This window comes from Sapajus apella, unplaced genomic scaffold, assembly GCF_009761245.1.
Source record: "Sapajus apella isolate SASKATOON/1434 unplaced genomic scaffold, GSC_monkey_1.0 scaffold77, whole genome shotgun sequence".
Taxonomy (NCBI): Eukaryota; Metazoa; Chordata; class Mammalia; order Primates; family Cebidae; genus Sapajus; species Sapajus apella.
Genome location: NW_022437017.1, coordinates 1225395 through 1240205, shown reverse-complemented (window position 1 = coordinate 1240205; position 14811 = coordinate 1225395). Strand labels below are relative to the sequence as shown.

The window sequence follows — 14811 nt, the reverse complement described above, 5'->3', positions numbered from 1 at the left end:
ATGGAGTTTCGCTCTTGTTACCCAGGCTGGAGTGCAATGGCACAATCTCAGCTCACCGAAACCTCCGCCTCCTGGGTTCAAGCAATTCTGCTGCCTCAGCCTCCCAAGTAGCTGGGACTACAGGCGAGCACCACCATGCCCAGCTAATTTTTGTATTTTTAGTAGAGACAGGGTTTCACCATGTTGACCAGGATGGTCTCGATTTCTTGACCTCGTGATCCACCCGCATCGGCCTCCCAAGGTGCTGGGATTATAGGCGTGAGCCACCGCACCCAGCCTAATTTTTTGTATTTTTAATGGAGACAGGGCTTCACCTTGTTGGCCAGACTGGTATTGAACTCCTGACCTCAAAATGATCATCCCACCTCAGCCTCCCAAAGTGCTGGGATTACACACATGAGCCACTGCACCTGGCCCCATGTGTGCTTTCAATATGACATAGTAATCCAATGTTGCTGAACCCTTTCAAAATCAGTAGCAGACATTGTGACATCTTCGCACCCTAGTACACCTCCCCATGCAGTAAAGACACCTGTCTACAGAGTCTCAGCACCATGCCTCAGAGAAGGAGCCATTCCTGCAGGTCATCCACGTCCTAGTCCCTACTCAGCATGTCACCAGTTGTCCCCAGATATCATGGCTGGTTTTGCAGTTGCTCTGCTCAATGCTATGCTATACTCTTTTGTTTTGTCTTCTTCTCTTTTCATTAAAGCAGGCTCCTTTTTTTTTTTTTTTTTTTTGAGACAGAGTCTTGCTTCATCGCCAGGCGCCAGGCTGGAGTGCAGTGGCGTGATCTCGGCTCACTGCAACCTCTGCCTCCCGGGTTCAAGCAATTCTCCTGCCTCAGCCTCCTGAGTAGCTGGGACTACAGGTGCACGCCACCACGCCCAGCTAATTTTTTGTATATTTAGTAGAGACGGGGTTTCACCATGTTGGCCAGGATGGTCTTGATCTCTTGACCTCGTGATCCACCCACCTTAGCCTCCCAAAGTGCTGGGATTACAGCTGTGAGCCACCACGCCTGGTGTTTTTTTTTTTTTTTTTTAAGAGACAGGGTCTCACTCTGTTCCGCAGGCCATGCAGTGGTGCAGTCGCAGCTCACTGCAGCCTAGACCTCCTGGGCTCAAGCAATCTTCCCACCTCTGCTTCTTTGGTAGCTAATCCTACAGGTGCACACAACATCACACCCAGCTGATTTTTTTTTGTAGAGACGGGATCTCACTATGTTACCCAGGTAGGTCTTGAACTGCTGGCCTGAAGCAGTCCTCCTGCCTCAGTTTCCCACAGTGCTAGGATTGTAGGCATGAACCATCGTGCTAGCCCTTGACCATTGCTTTTTATTTTTTATTGTATTTATTTATTATGAGATGGAGTCTCACTCTGTCACCAGTCTGGAGTGCAGTGGTGCGATCTCGGCTCACTGAAACCTCTGCCTCCCGGGTTCAAGTGATTCTCCTGCCTTAGCCTCCCAAGTAGCTGGAACTACAGGTGTGTGCCACCATGCCTGACTAATTTTTGTATTTTTAGTATAGACTGTGTTTTACCATGCTGGCCAGGATGGTCTCCATCTCTTGACTTTGTGATCTGCCCACGTCAGCCTACCAAAGTGCTGACAGATGTGCAAACTGCATTTTTTTTTTTTTTTTTTTTTTTTGATGGGGTCTCTGTCACCCAGGCTGGAATGCAGTGGCGTGATCTTGGCCCACTGCAACCTCTGCCTTCCAGGTTCAAGCATGTCTCATGCCTCAGCTTCTTGAGCAGCTGGGACCACAGGCATGAGCCACCACACCTGGCTAATTTTTTTTTGTTTTTAATTGAGACGGGGTTTCACCATGTTGGCTAGGCTGGTCTCGAACTCTTGAGCTCAAGTGATCCGCTCACCTCGGCCTCCCAAAGTGCTGGGATTACAGGCGTGAGTCACTGTGCCCTGCCACAAACTGCATTTTTAATGAGTCCCTGGTGATGCTGCTAGTCCCTGGCCACACCACTGGGAGAGCCTGACCTGCTGGATGGAGGCTTGGAGCAGAGACTGCCCAGGTTCCAATCCCGGCTCCTAGGGAGGGACCCCTGCTGTGTTTCCTGTCTGGGCAGTGAAGATAATAACATCACCTTGTTGTTAGCCTTGAAGAACACGTTATTTAATACATGTTGGGGAGGAGGGGAGAGAAGAAGCAAAGAGCCTTGGCCATGCGGGAGCATGGAGGGCAGACCTGACTGGTGCCTGACCTGGATGAACAGATGATGGCTTCCTGACATCTGTCCCCACTTTACAGAGGAGGAAGCTGAGGCTTCCTGACCACTTGCCTTAGGGGACATGGGAGCATTGTCTTTAAAGCCCACCCTTGAGCCTATTCTTGGAGAATGTAGCCTTAGGCCGAGGTGTGGCTTGACCAGATCCCTGTGGCTGTCGGAAGAAAAGGGACTACAGGGCCACTTGCTGGGGCCAGTGCTGGGGCGGTGCCCTGGAGGAGGCAGGAGTAGGTGCTGGGGGGGCTGGGGGAATGGGTGTGGCAGCTGTGGTAGCAATGGAGACATAGTTGCATCCTGTTGGGCTGGTTGAGGGATGCAGGAAAAGGGAGTTCCAGGGGTGTCCCACATGGGTGGGGCCCTTTCCTGCCTCCTAGCTTGCACCCCCATCCCCGCCTGATCATGGCAGTTTCAGTCTCTTTTTTTGTTTTATTTTTTTGTTTTGTTTTTTTGAGGCAGGGTCCTGCTCTGTTACCCAGGCTGGAGTACAGTGGCACGATCTCGGCTCCCTGCAAGCTCTGTCTCCCAGGTTCAAGCAATTCTTCTGCCTCAGCCTCCCAAATAGCTGGGACTATAGGCGCACACCATCCAGCCTGGCTAATTTTTGTATTTTTAGTAGAGATGGGGGTTTCACCATGTTGGCCAGGCTGGTCTCAAACTCCTGGCCTCAAGTGATCCCCCCACTTTGGCCTCCCAAAGGACTGGGATTAGAGGCATGAGCCACTGCGCCCAGCAGATTTTGAAATTGAGATGAGGTCTTGCTATGTTGACCAGGCTGGTCTCAAACTCAAGCGATTCTCTCATCTTGGCCCCCTAAAATGCTGGGATGACAGGGATAAGCCACTGTGCATGGCGAGGCTCCAGTCTTGTATTGCTCCAAGTAGGTGCCCACTCTGTGCTGGGCCTCAGATGATCGCCAGGGAGGCAGTGTGAGCACCTGACATGGTCTCAGCCCCCGAGCCTCAGCCTGTGAGTGTCTGTTGGATTCACTTTTGGGTTGGGGGCCCAGAGAGAACATTATAGGTAGGGAAACAGCATTAGCAAAGCAGTGAGGGGTGGCTTGAGGCTGGGGAGGGGCCAGGAGGCAGGAAGGACTGGGACTGGCAGGCGTTTTGAGGATTCAGGCATCGGGAGCTGATGGTAGGAGACCACTGGCTGCTATGTTCAGGAGGGACAGGGAGGGAGCAGAATGCAATTGGGGGAGGCTGGCATGGTGCCAGGCAAGAGGTGGTGCTGGCAGATGACGGGCAGTCTAGAGTGTCCTCCAGGCCAAGTATTAAGCAGCATAGGCACCCGGCTGGAGGAGGTGGGTGGGATATAGGATGCCCTACTAACAGGAGAGGAAAATGAACACATTTCATTTCCAGGTGATTGCTGGGGCCTGTGGGGCCTTGTTGGGGATTACCTGGACCACATGGTTCCTAGGGATTAGAAGCTGACTCTCCATGACCATACTGAGAGCAAGGCTGCCACCCTTTACTGGCCCGGGACTTGTTAAAGTGACTTCCCTCTCTGTGCCTTGGTGGCTTCATCTGTAACATGAGGGTGATGGTGGTGCTGCCATCGTGGCCGTGGCACCCCACTGGCTATGGTGTGGCTGTCACCTGTGGGGTCTGATGTCCACAGACAAGGCCCCTGCAGCTTGGCTTTCATCCCCTTCTGGTTTCGGTGATGCCCGGTGTGGCCCAGGTTGCCCTCATTCTGACCATTCCCAGTGAATCATGACTTCTAGCCATAGAAGTTTAAATATTACCTAAGACCACAGCCACCAGGAAGTTTGGTGGCCCACGGGTGAACCCTGCCCTCATTGGGAAGCACCCCATAAACTCTGGGTGCCTGGGACTGTTCCTGTGTGGAATGTGCATGGCAAGGCCCTGTGAGCCACCCTTCCCCACTGCTCTTGGCCTTGAACTGGACTTTGGTCTGCTCACGGGAACCAGGGGAGAGATGTCAGGACCTGGCTCTAGGCCTTGTGGCCCTTGCCAGTCTCTGGGAACCTCACCTCCTTCTGGTCCCCATCTTCTGCTAAGATCCATCTCCCTCCTGATTCTCAGGCCCAGCTTGCTGGTTCCCACTGCCGGGCCTCTGTGCTCACTGTGCTGTCTACCCAGAATGCACGTTCCGCCAGGTGCCGCTGTCTCTGCTGCTCACCCCTACTCAGTCACTTGCCACCTTTGTACCCAGGAGCACAAGTTATGCTGTTGTTTTTTCTTTTCCTTTTTTCTTTTTGAGACGAAATTTCACTTTCGTTGTCCACTCTGGAGTGTAGTGGCGTGATCTCGGCTCACTGCAACCTCCGCCTTCCTGGGTTCAAGCGATTCTACTGCCTCAGCCTCCTGAGTAGCTGGGATTACAGACATGCGCCATCACACCTGGCTAATTTTGTATTTTCAGTAGAGAGAGGGTTTCACTGTGTTGGTCAGGCTGGTCTCAAACTCCTGTCTTCAGATCTTTCTCTGCACCAGCACCAGGAGGGCAGGCACAGCAGTCGGCTCTGTCGAGCACAGGACCTGGTGCTGAGCAGGTGCTCTGCAGGCACGGGCCAAGTGAGGGAGCTTAAAAAGTTGGTGCAGTGCTCCTTTTCTATTTTTTTATTTTTTGAGACACAGTTTTGCTCTTGTTGCTCAGGCTGGAGTGCAATGGCCTGATTTCAGGTCACCACAACCTCCATGTCCCAGATTCAAGCAATTCTCCTGCCTCAGTCTCCCGAGTAGCTGGGATTACAGGCATGCGCCACCACGCCTGGCTAATTTTGTATTTTTAGTAGAGGCGGGGTTTCTCCGTTTTTGGTCAGGCTGATCTCGAACTCCTGACCTCATCCCCCCACCTCAGCCTCCCAAAGTGCTGTGATGACCAGTGTGATCCACTGTGTCCTGCCCACCTGTACCCCTTCTTGCCTAGTGGGCGGGAAGTGACAGGGTTACTTTACCAAGTTCCTTCCCCTAGTGAGCCCTGCCCATCACTCTGCCATTCCATCTGCAGCCTTGTGTCTGAAGAGCAAACCAAGCTGGCATGCGTCAGGCTGCAGGCTGGCTGGGATGCCAGCCCAGGCTGTCACCTTTCCTGTGGCAATGTGTCCTGGACCGGGAGATGCTTGCCTGTTGTCCCGGATCAGAGAGCTCAAGGGCTAAATGGGCATGGGAAGTGCTGTGTGCTGTGCCCACTGAAGCCTCAGAAAAGTCTTGCATGAGTGGATCCTGCCTGCTGGCGTGGTAGCCCGGGTCTCCTGACGGTGGCTGAGCCCCAAGTTGTTCCTCCCAGTCATGCCTGCCTACACCAGGTTTGAGAAAGGCAGATCTCTCCCTGCCTTCAGGGACAGCCTGGTCATTGTGTTCTTTGCTAGGGGGATGATGAGAAGATCCAGGGCCAGCCCCAGTGTGCAAAGCACTGGGACCCTAGCCCGGCCCCTTAAGATTCCCTGAGACTAGCAGCTGAGCCGCCTGTGTGCTCCCAGTGGGATTTGATCACAGCCTTTTTTTTGAGACAGAGTTTCACTCTTGTTGCTCAGGCTGGAGTGCAGTGGCACAGTCTCGGCTCACTGCAACCCCCACCTCCCAGGTTCAAGCAATTCTCCTACCTCAGCCTCCCAAGTAGCTGGGATTACAGGAGCTCACCACAACACCCAGCTAATTTTGTATTTTTAGTAGAGATGGGTTTCCTCCATGTTGGTCAGGCTGGTCTCCAACTCCCAACCTCAGGTGATCCACCCGCCTCAGCCTCCTGAAGTGCTGGGATTACAGGCATGAGCCACCGTGCCCTGCTTGATCACAGTCTTATGGGACCCTCGGCACTGGGTTCTGTGTCATTGTATTTTGGGGAAACAGGTGCTTAGAGAACGGTAAGAACCCGGAGCTGGTCATGGCTAGGCTGTGAAGCCCTGAGGTAGCCTGAAAACTCTCCTCCCTCTCTCCCTCTCATCACCTCCCCAAACCCTGCTGTCTTGCCTGTCTGGCTGAAGGCAGGTCTTCCCAGCAGGACCTGGGCATTTCAAAATTCTTTACCAATGCGAGCAGGCACATGACTGGTGTGCTTTGAAGATTGGGAGGCCCATCTTCTGACCAACAGCCTTCAGTCACTCTGGGCTTCCACAAGCTCCTTTGTAACCAGAGGCTCCAAAGACCTCCAGGATCACTAGGAGCCTCGCTCTGTTGCCCAGGCTAGAGTGCAGTGGCACGATCTCGGCTCACCACTACCTTCACCTTGAGGGTTCAAGCGATTCTCCTGCTTCAGCCTCCTGAGTAGCTGGGATTACAGACATACGCCACCATAGAGATGGTGTTTCTCCATGTTGGTCAGGCTGGTCTTGAAATCCCAACCTCAGGTGATCTGCCCACCTCGGCCTCCCAAATTGCTGGGATTACAGGCATGAGCCACCACACCCAGCCTAACTTTTAAATTTTTTTATAGAGATAGGTGACTGTGGCCTCTGGCAAGGGGCTGCTGCTTCTTGTTCTAGGCCCCCTGACCCTGAGAAGGTGGCAGCTTGCACCTGTAGCTCCCTTCTGGGGACACCTCTCAAGTCTGAGGTGGGGGATTGACTGGGGCCCCAGTGAGGGTTCCTGGGGGGTGATGTCCTCCTGGGTTAGAGCACATATACTTTGTTTAATGGATTTTAATTAAGCAGCTACTGTATCTGAGATGCTAGAGGGAACCGTGATTCACACCAAGTCCCTGCTCTCTCAGAGCTCCAGATTCAGTAGCAGGACACAGGCTCAGAGGGAGGCAGAACCTCTCTCTGGAAAAACCCCCAAGTGCAGCCACTCGGCCCACAGTTAGGAGGCCCTGCAGTGGGTGAGGACAGCTAACTCTCTGGCCTTGGCAGTGTGATTGCTGGACGACCACCTGGTTTATTCCTTTATTCCTGCTGTGCACCAGGCTGGGTCCCTCGGAGTCCCCAGGGCCTGATCACATACCAGCTGCAAGTCTCTCAGAGGGGGCCCGGGCTGACCCTCCTCCCAGGGAGCCCTCCTGGCTCAGGGCGCCTGGCGAAGGTGGGGGTATGTGTGGACCTATCAGAACGCTTTGCTGTTTGCCCAGGAACTGGAGGAACAGGCTTTGGTATCTGGAAATGCCGTGTCTGCGGAGGGTGGCTGTGTGGTACAGCTTGATGGCAGGGACCAGGACAGGCAGAGCCAGGGGTGGCTCAGTGGCTTGGTGGCTTGGCCTCGGCTGCTGGAGACATGTTGACACGGAGCTCAGTGTTAAGGCCTCTGACTGATTTTTTGGGTCAGTGGATTGTTTAAAAAAAAAAATTATTTCATCTCTAGCACTTGAGCACATGCAGCGCTCCAGGGCCCCAGGCTAGGCCCTCTGCTCTCTTTCTTTTTTTGTCATTGTTTTGAGACAGGATCTCCCCCTGTCACTCAGGCTGGTATGCAGTGGCATGATCACAGCTCACTGCAGCCTCAACCTTCCGGATCAAGTGATTCTCCTGCCTCAGCCACCCGTGTAGCTGGGACTACAGGCATGTACCACCATGCTCGGCTAATTTTTTGTATTTTTAGTAGAGATGGGGTTTCTCCATCTTGGTCAGGCTGGTCTTGAATTCCCAACCTCAGGTGATCCACCTGCCTTGACCTTCCAGTTGCTGGTATTACAGGCATGAGCCACTGTGCCCACCCTAACTTTTAAATTTTTTTGTAGATAGGATCTTGTGATGTTGCCTAGGCTGGCCTCCAATGATTCTCCCAGCTCAGCCTCTGAAAGTGCTGGAGTTTCAGGTGTGAGCCACTGTGCCTGGCCTGGTGGAAGCTTTTAAACCTCTGTTGGGCAGGGCATGGTGGCTCACGCCTGTAATCCCAGCACTTTGGGAGGCCGAGGTCGGTGGATCACCTGAGGTCAGGAGTTCGAGACCTACTTGGCCAACGTGGTGAAACCTTGTCTCTACTAAAAATACAAAAATTAGCTGAGCATGGTGGCATGTGCATGTAATTCCAGCTACTGGGGAGGCTGAGGTATGAGAATAGCTTGAACCTGGGAGGCAGAGGTTGCAGTTAGCCGAGATTGTGCCACTGCCCTCCAGCCTAGGGGACAGAGTGACTCAGTCTCAAAAAGAAAAAAAAAAAAACAAACCTCTATTGACCTGGCATCCAGCATGCCAAGGAACCCTGTGAAGAAAGGCAAGCAGCTGGGCAGACCTGGTCAGTGGCTGGGCCTTTTTCTCAGGTGTGGTTCTGTTGCTCATTGACCCACTAGGGAAGAAACCACGGTTTTCTGGCGCCTGCTCTCCACTTCCTTCACCCACATGGAGGGGTTGGCTGACAGCAGAAGGATCTAGGAGGGGAGATCACAAAGAACAGGCCCCTGCCTTCTCTGATCCCCTGTCAGTTCCCAGCCTGCATGTGACAACTGGGGAAGGTGCTGTGCTCCTAAGCCCAGTGTGTGGGTCCGGCCACCGGGTTCCAGCCCCTCCTAGTGGCTGCCCCTGACCATGCAGACTTGGGTCAAGTAGGTGGTCTTTCCCGGGCCATTTCCTGGTCCCTGCCTTGGGGGATGGCCTGAGATTCCAGTGGAATCTTTGCAGCTCAGACACCTAGATTCAGCTTGTTGGGAGTGGGGAGTTGTAAATGCCCCCAAAGCCTATGGCAGCTGGGCAGGCAGAGCCTCCATTTTCCCACCTAACATGCATGAATGTGCCCCTGAGACACAGCAGCGACCAAGGCAGATGGGCATCCCTGCCCTGGTGGCATGGACATTCAAGGCAAACCTCTATATTAGACTTTGTCAGATGGTAGTAAGTGTTATAGGGAAACAAAAGCAGGGGAGAAGGGGGCTGGGTTAAGTAGTTGCTGTGGGGAGAGAGAGCTGCAGGAGGTGGGGATGCTATGTGACTTGAGAGAGCCGCTTGCCCTCTCTGGGCTCCCACTTGTGCATGCCGGGGAACGACGGCCCACTGCCCCGGTGCTCTCTTTGCCACATCACTCCTTGGGGCCTTCTGCCCAGCAGCTGCTCAGATGGTAGCTGTGCTGGCTCTGCTCTTCTTGTGCAGGTGTTGACTCTTGAGTCCTTACAAAGCGTGTTATAATGCCCTTTTTATAGATCAGCAGACTGAGGCCTGGGCGGACTGAGCTCATTACTGCACACAGCTGGGCTCTGGGGTGCTGCAGCCACAGGTCCTGGCCCCGTCATTACAGTCCAAAGTAAGCTGGCTCTGATGGGGAAGGGGACCAAGATGCCCCACTCTGGGAAGCCTGCCTGGGAGAGGCGGCAGCCAGGCAAGCCTGGGAGTAGGAGGAGGTGGGGCTGGGCCTTGCAGACACCACACTTGGCGGGGCAGAGGCCTATTGGAGAGAGGGCCTGTGTCCTTCCCCTCAGCCCGTCTTCCGTGCCTTGTCCCCCTGTACTCTTTGAGGGGAGATGGTCTCTTTCAGGGCTGAGCTGGGGTCCTGGAGCTGGAAGAGAACTGATATTTGCTGTGGGGGTTGGGAGCTGTTCCATTTTTAGTGGCTGCTACAGGAAGAGCAGCCCAGTGTTTCCTCTTGTCCCTTCAGAAGGCTGGAATGTGACTGTCCTTGGGAACTGGGTCAGCTGATAGCAGGGCTCAGGGTGGGGGAGTAGGGATCCTGAATCCTCCATCAGATGTCCTAATTGCCCCTGATCTGGGTGGCCAGTGCCTGTTCTGGCCACGGTCCTCGGTCATCAGAGCCCACTGAGTCTGTCCCTGACCCTGCAGAGAAGTTCAGAGAGGCGACGATCCTTCCGGTGGCCTCACAAAGGCCATCTGGCTTGGGAGCCACTACCTGGAGCAAGAATTTATGAGTTCCCAGTCCCAGCTCCAACGCAGAACTTGGGCTAAGGCCTTTAACCCCTCTGGGCCTCAGTTTCCTCATCTTTGAAATGGGGATCTTAGAGATGCCTATCTGTCAAGGGACTTGTGAGGTGCAACCAGATCACACGCAGGGCCTGGCCAGGGTGCCATAGCTTCTTTGGTCGCTATGATGGGATGGTGAACCTCCTCACACTCTTCTTTCTGCCTTGATTCTACACTTGGCCAGGGGTTCATCTCTCTCTTTGCCTTTGCTTGAGGCAGTTTGTGGCATGGCTGTGTTATTCACGTCACCAGGTCTCCTCCTGGTGGACATTGAGGCTATTTTCGGTTTTTTACTCTTAGAAACGACAAGGCAGTGCACATTTTTTTTTTTTTTTTTTTTTTTTTTGAGACGGAGTTTCGCTCTTGTTACCCAGGCTGGAGGCAGTGCACATTTTTAATGCATCTCTGTGGTGGGTCAGGTCTCTGACTTACTTGCCAGTATGACTTATTACCCGTTTCTTTTTTTCTTTTTCTTTTTGAGATGGTGTCTTGCTCTGTCACCCAGCTTGGAGTGCAGTGGTGTGATCATAGATCATAGCTCACTGCAACTTCCAACTCCTGGGCTCAAGTGATCCTCCCACTTCAACCTCTGTTGTTAGTCCATTTTCACGCTACTGATGAAGACGTACTTGAGACTGGGCAATTTACAAAAGAAAGACATTTAATGGACTTAATTGTTCTACGCAGCTGGGCTGGGGAAGCCTCACAATCATGGCGGAAGGCAAGGAGAAGCAAGACACGTCTTACATGGATGGCAGCAGGCAAAGAGAGTGAGAGAGCTTCTACAGGGAAACTCCCATGCTTTTCTTTTTTTTGAGATGAAGTCTCACTCTTATTGCCCAGGCTGGAATGCAGTGGCAAATCTCAGCTCATTGCAGCCTCCGCCTCCTGGGTTCAAGCCATTCTCCTGCCTCAAACTCTTGAGTAGCTGGGATTATAGGTGTGCACCACCACACCTGGCTAATTTTTGTGTTTTTAGTAGAGATGAGGTTTCACCATGTTGGTCAGGCTGATCTTGAACTCCTGACCTCAAGTGATCTGCCTGCCTCAGCCTCCCAAAGTGCTGGGATTACAGGTGTGAGCCATAATGCCCAGCCAGAAACACATTTTTAAAACCATCATGTCTCTTGTGACTTACTCGATATCACAAGAACAGCACAGGGAAAGACCTGCCCCCATGATTCAGTTATCTCCCATTGGGTCCTTCCCACAACATGTGGGAATCATGGGAGCTACAAGATAAGATTTGGGTGGGGACACAGAGCCAAACCGTATCAGCCTCCCAAGTAACTGGAACTACAGGTGCGTGTCAACATGCCTAGCTAATGTTTTAAATTTTAGAGGTGGGGTATCGCTGTGTCACCCAGGCTGGTCTTGAACTCCTGGGCTCAAGTGATCCACCCTCGGCCTCCCAAAGTGCTGGATAACAGGCGTGAGCCACCATGCCCAGGCATTTCTCCCTTATTTTTAGCATCACTACAGTAGCTGTGATCTCTGAGCTTTGGGGATCTGTCCTCCCCAACATTTTACTGTGAAAATTCAAATGTCTAGAAACGTCAAGGCTTTGTACAGCGGATACCTGTGTGCTTGGCAGCCACCTTCTATGATGAACGTGCTTTATAATTGCTTTGTCCTGAATCTGTGATTCAGGACTGGATTTCTCTGGTTTCCTGGAGGGACCCACACTGCTTGACAGTTACTTAGCTTGTTTCCCTTCATCTCAGTCTTGCTGTGGCTTCAGACACCCCCAGGTCTTACATATACTCAGGGTCATGCCCAGAAAGCATTTCTCCTGAGGGATTTGTGCCTAGGTAGGGAACCCCCTTGAATAGCCAGGGGGAGAAGGAAAAACGCAATACAACCCTTCCCTATACTTTGCAGGCTCCTTGGGGAAGAAGGAGAAGTGAATGCTGTGGGAAATATCCCTGGGGATTTTGTGGAGCTGGAATGTGCTGGTGGCCCCACGATCCCATAAGGACGTGGGCATCAGACTCCCTTGATTAGGACTCACAGCAAGGGAGGTTCTGCGGCATCACCTTAATCAAATGGACTCACCTTCTCTCTGGGTGATGCATCCCGATACTTTCTCTTCTGTTCATCAGTCAGTCAACAAATAGGCCAGATGTGGTGGCTCATGCCTGTAATCCCAGCACTTTGGGAAGCTGAGGCGGGTGGATCACCTGAGCTCAGGAGTTTAAGACCAGCTTGGCCAACCTGGTGAAACCCTGCCTCTACAAAAACACAAAAATTAGCCAGGCTTGATGGCAGGTGCCTATAATCCCAGCTACGTGGGAGGCTGAGATGGGAAAATTGCTTGAACCCAGGATGTAGGTCATAGTGAGCCAAGATTGTGCCAGTGCCCTCCGGCCTGGGCAACAGAGTGAGACTCCGTCTCAAAAAAAAAAAAAAAATCAACAAACAGCTGGGCATGGTGGCACATGCCTGTAATCCCAGTGCTTTAGGAGGCTGAGGCGGGGGATTACTTGAGCCCAGGAGTTCAAGGCTGCAGTGATCTATGATCACACCACTGCACAGCAGCCTGGGTGACACAGTGAGGTCCTGCCTATAAAAAACAAAACAAAACAAACAAAGAAACATTGGTCATTGGTCATGTCTACCTGTTGATTTTTTTTTAAATTCATAATATGTCATGACATATGTTAATAGTTTGCAGGGTGCCACAGGGGAATGTACTCTTCAGGGTCTAGAAAGGGCTCAGTCTATTCAGTCTATAGGAAACCCCCCTACCCCCCTGCAGAACACTTGATAAGAAAGAATCTGTCACTTCCCCATTCCTAGAGTGACGATGACTGGGTCATTACTTTCACTCAACAAAGCATTTCTCCCCGAAGTCTGTGTGTGCCCTGCCCACAGCAGCGCTTTCTCATTTTCAGTGTCTCTCTTCCCTTTCCAGAATATGCCGAGTTTTTGCACTGCAAATCCAAAAAGTTTACAGACTTTGATGAAGTCCGACAGGAGATTGAAGCAGAGACAGACAGGGTCACGGGGACCAACAAAGGCATCTCCCCAGTGCCCATCAACCTTCGGGTCTACTCGCCACACGGTAGGCAGCACGGGTGGGGACGCATCACTGACTGTTTCTGGTCATTCGTGGACAATGCTATGGTGAGACTGTGTGCTTCCACTCATGATTAACATGTGCCCATTCACAAACAGTTGATATTCACATGCACATAGCCCCGGGCTCTGTATCTTCCCACTTGTGCTAAGTATGTAGTACCCAGACCTCTGTCTCAGCTCAAAGAAAGACAGAGCATGCCAGGAAGATATTTGGAGTCGTGGGGGATTGCAGCCGTTTGCCCCTTTTACCAAGGGTAGCCACTACTTGGCTTAAGGCAGCCAGATCTGCTGGTGCATCAAGAGAGGCCAGAACCAGACTTCTGTAAAATATCTTGATTCTCTTTTTTTGAGACAGTCTTGTCTCCCTCTGTTGCCCAGGCTGGGGTGCAGTGGCGTGATTTCTACTCACTGCAACCCCTACCTACTGGGTTCAAGCAGTTCTTGTGCTTCAGCCTCCCAAGTAGCGGGGATCACAGGTGTGCACCAGTACACCCAGCTAATTTATTATTTATTTATTTATTTTTGAGACAGTGTCTCGCTTTGTTACCCATGCTGGGGTGTAGTGGATGATCTCTGCCCACTGCAACCTGCGCTTCCTGGGTTCAAGCAATTCTTCTGCCTTAGCCTCCCAAGTAGCTGGGATTACAGGTGTGCAACACCCCACCTGGCTAATTTTTGTTGTTGTTGTATTTTTAGTAGAGATGGCATTTCGCCACATTGCCCAGGCTGGTCTCGAACTCCTGAGCTCAGGCATTCAGTCCTCCTCGGACTCCCAAAGTGCTAGGATTATAGGCGTGACCTACCATGCCCAGCCCACCCAGGTACTTTTTCTTTTTTTTTTGAGACAGAGTCTTACTTTGTCACTAGGCTGGAGTGCAGTGGCGTGATCTCAGCTCACTGCAGCCTCCACCTCCTGGGTTCAAGTGATTTCTCCTGCCTCAGCCTCATGAGTAGCTGGGACTATGCCCAGCTAATTTTTGTATTTTTAGTAGAGATGGGGTTTCACCATGTTGGCCAGGATGGTCTTGATCCCTTGACCTCGTGATCTGCCTGCCTCGGCCTCCCAAAGTGCTGGGATTACAGATGAGAGCCACCGTGCCCAGCCTCATCTGTCTGTAATGTTTCTTTGGTATTAGCTGAATGGATAGGCTGAAATTTACTTAGTCATTTAGATCTATTCCAGTCTGAACTGTGATCATTTAGAACTGTGTCATTGAAATGGAGTAGGTAGAGGTGTCTGTAGGATGGAATCCTAGAAGGGGAGTTACTAAATCAGAGGTGTGGTTCAGGTGACATGTCAGGTGACATCCTCAGGTCTAAGCCCCACCCAGGAACGTTGGTACTCAGCTGGGTGGCTCCAGGCCTGTGTGTGTCTCCCCTCTCCTAACTCTGACTGCGTTTCCCACTGGTTTCCCTCTCAGTGTTGAACTTGACCCTCATCGACCTCCCGGGTATCACCAAGGTACCTGTGGGAGACCAGCCTCCAGACATTGAGTACCAGATCAAGGACATGATCCTGCAGTTCATCAGCCGGGAGAGCAGCCTCATCCTGGCCGTCACGCCTGCGAACATGGACCTGGCTAATTCAGACGCCCTCAAGCTGGCCAAGGAGGTCGATCCCCAAGGTAACCCTGAGCCCAGGGCAGCAGCCTTCTCTTCGAGGCGCTTGTGAG

At 52.3% G+C, this 14811-nt stretch overlaps 1 protein-coding gene and 1 long non-coding RNA gene across 12 annotated transcripts in view; one reads left to right on the top strand and one right to left on the bottom strand.

Annotated features, from left to right (window-relative positions):
• The window catches only part of LOC116532550, a 17719-nt gene extending 7352 nt beyond the window's left edge, over positions 1-10367 (bottom strand). Inside the window, exons 1-2 of the long non-coding RNA XR_004260900.1 lie at positions 10053-10367; positions 3826-3829 (exon numbers count right to left, since the gene is read on the bottom strand). This is a non-coding gene — a long non-coding RNA (uncharacterized LOC116532550). The remainder of the gene's footprint in view (positions 1-3825; positions 3830-10052) is intronic.
• Positions 1-14811, top strand: part of DNM2 (dynamin 2) — a 107564-nt gene that overhangs the window by 36652 nt on the left and 56101 nt on the right. For all 11 annotated transcript variants that reach the window (XM_032251771.1, XM_032251765.1, XM_032251767.1 and 8 more), the window contains exons 3-4: positions 12972-13121; positions 14560-14763. In XM_032251771.1, coding sequence (XP_032107662.1) covers positions 12972-13121; positions 14560-14763 — 354 coding nt within the window. The remainder of the gene's footprint in view (positions 1-12971; positions 13122-14559; positions 14764-14811) is intronic.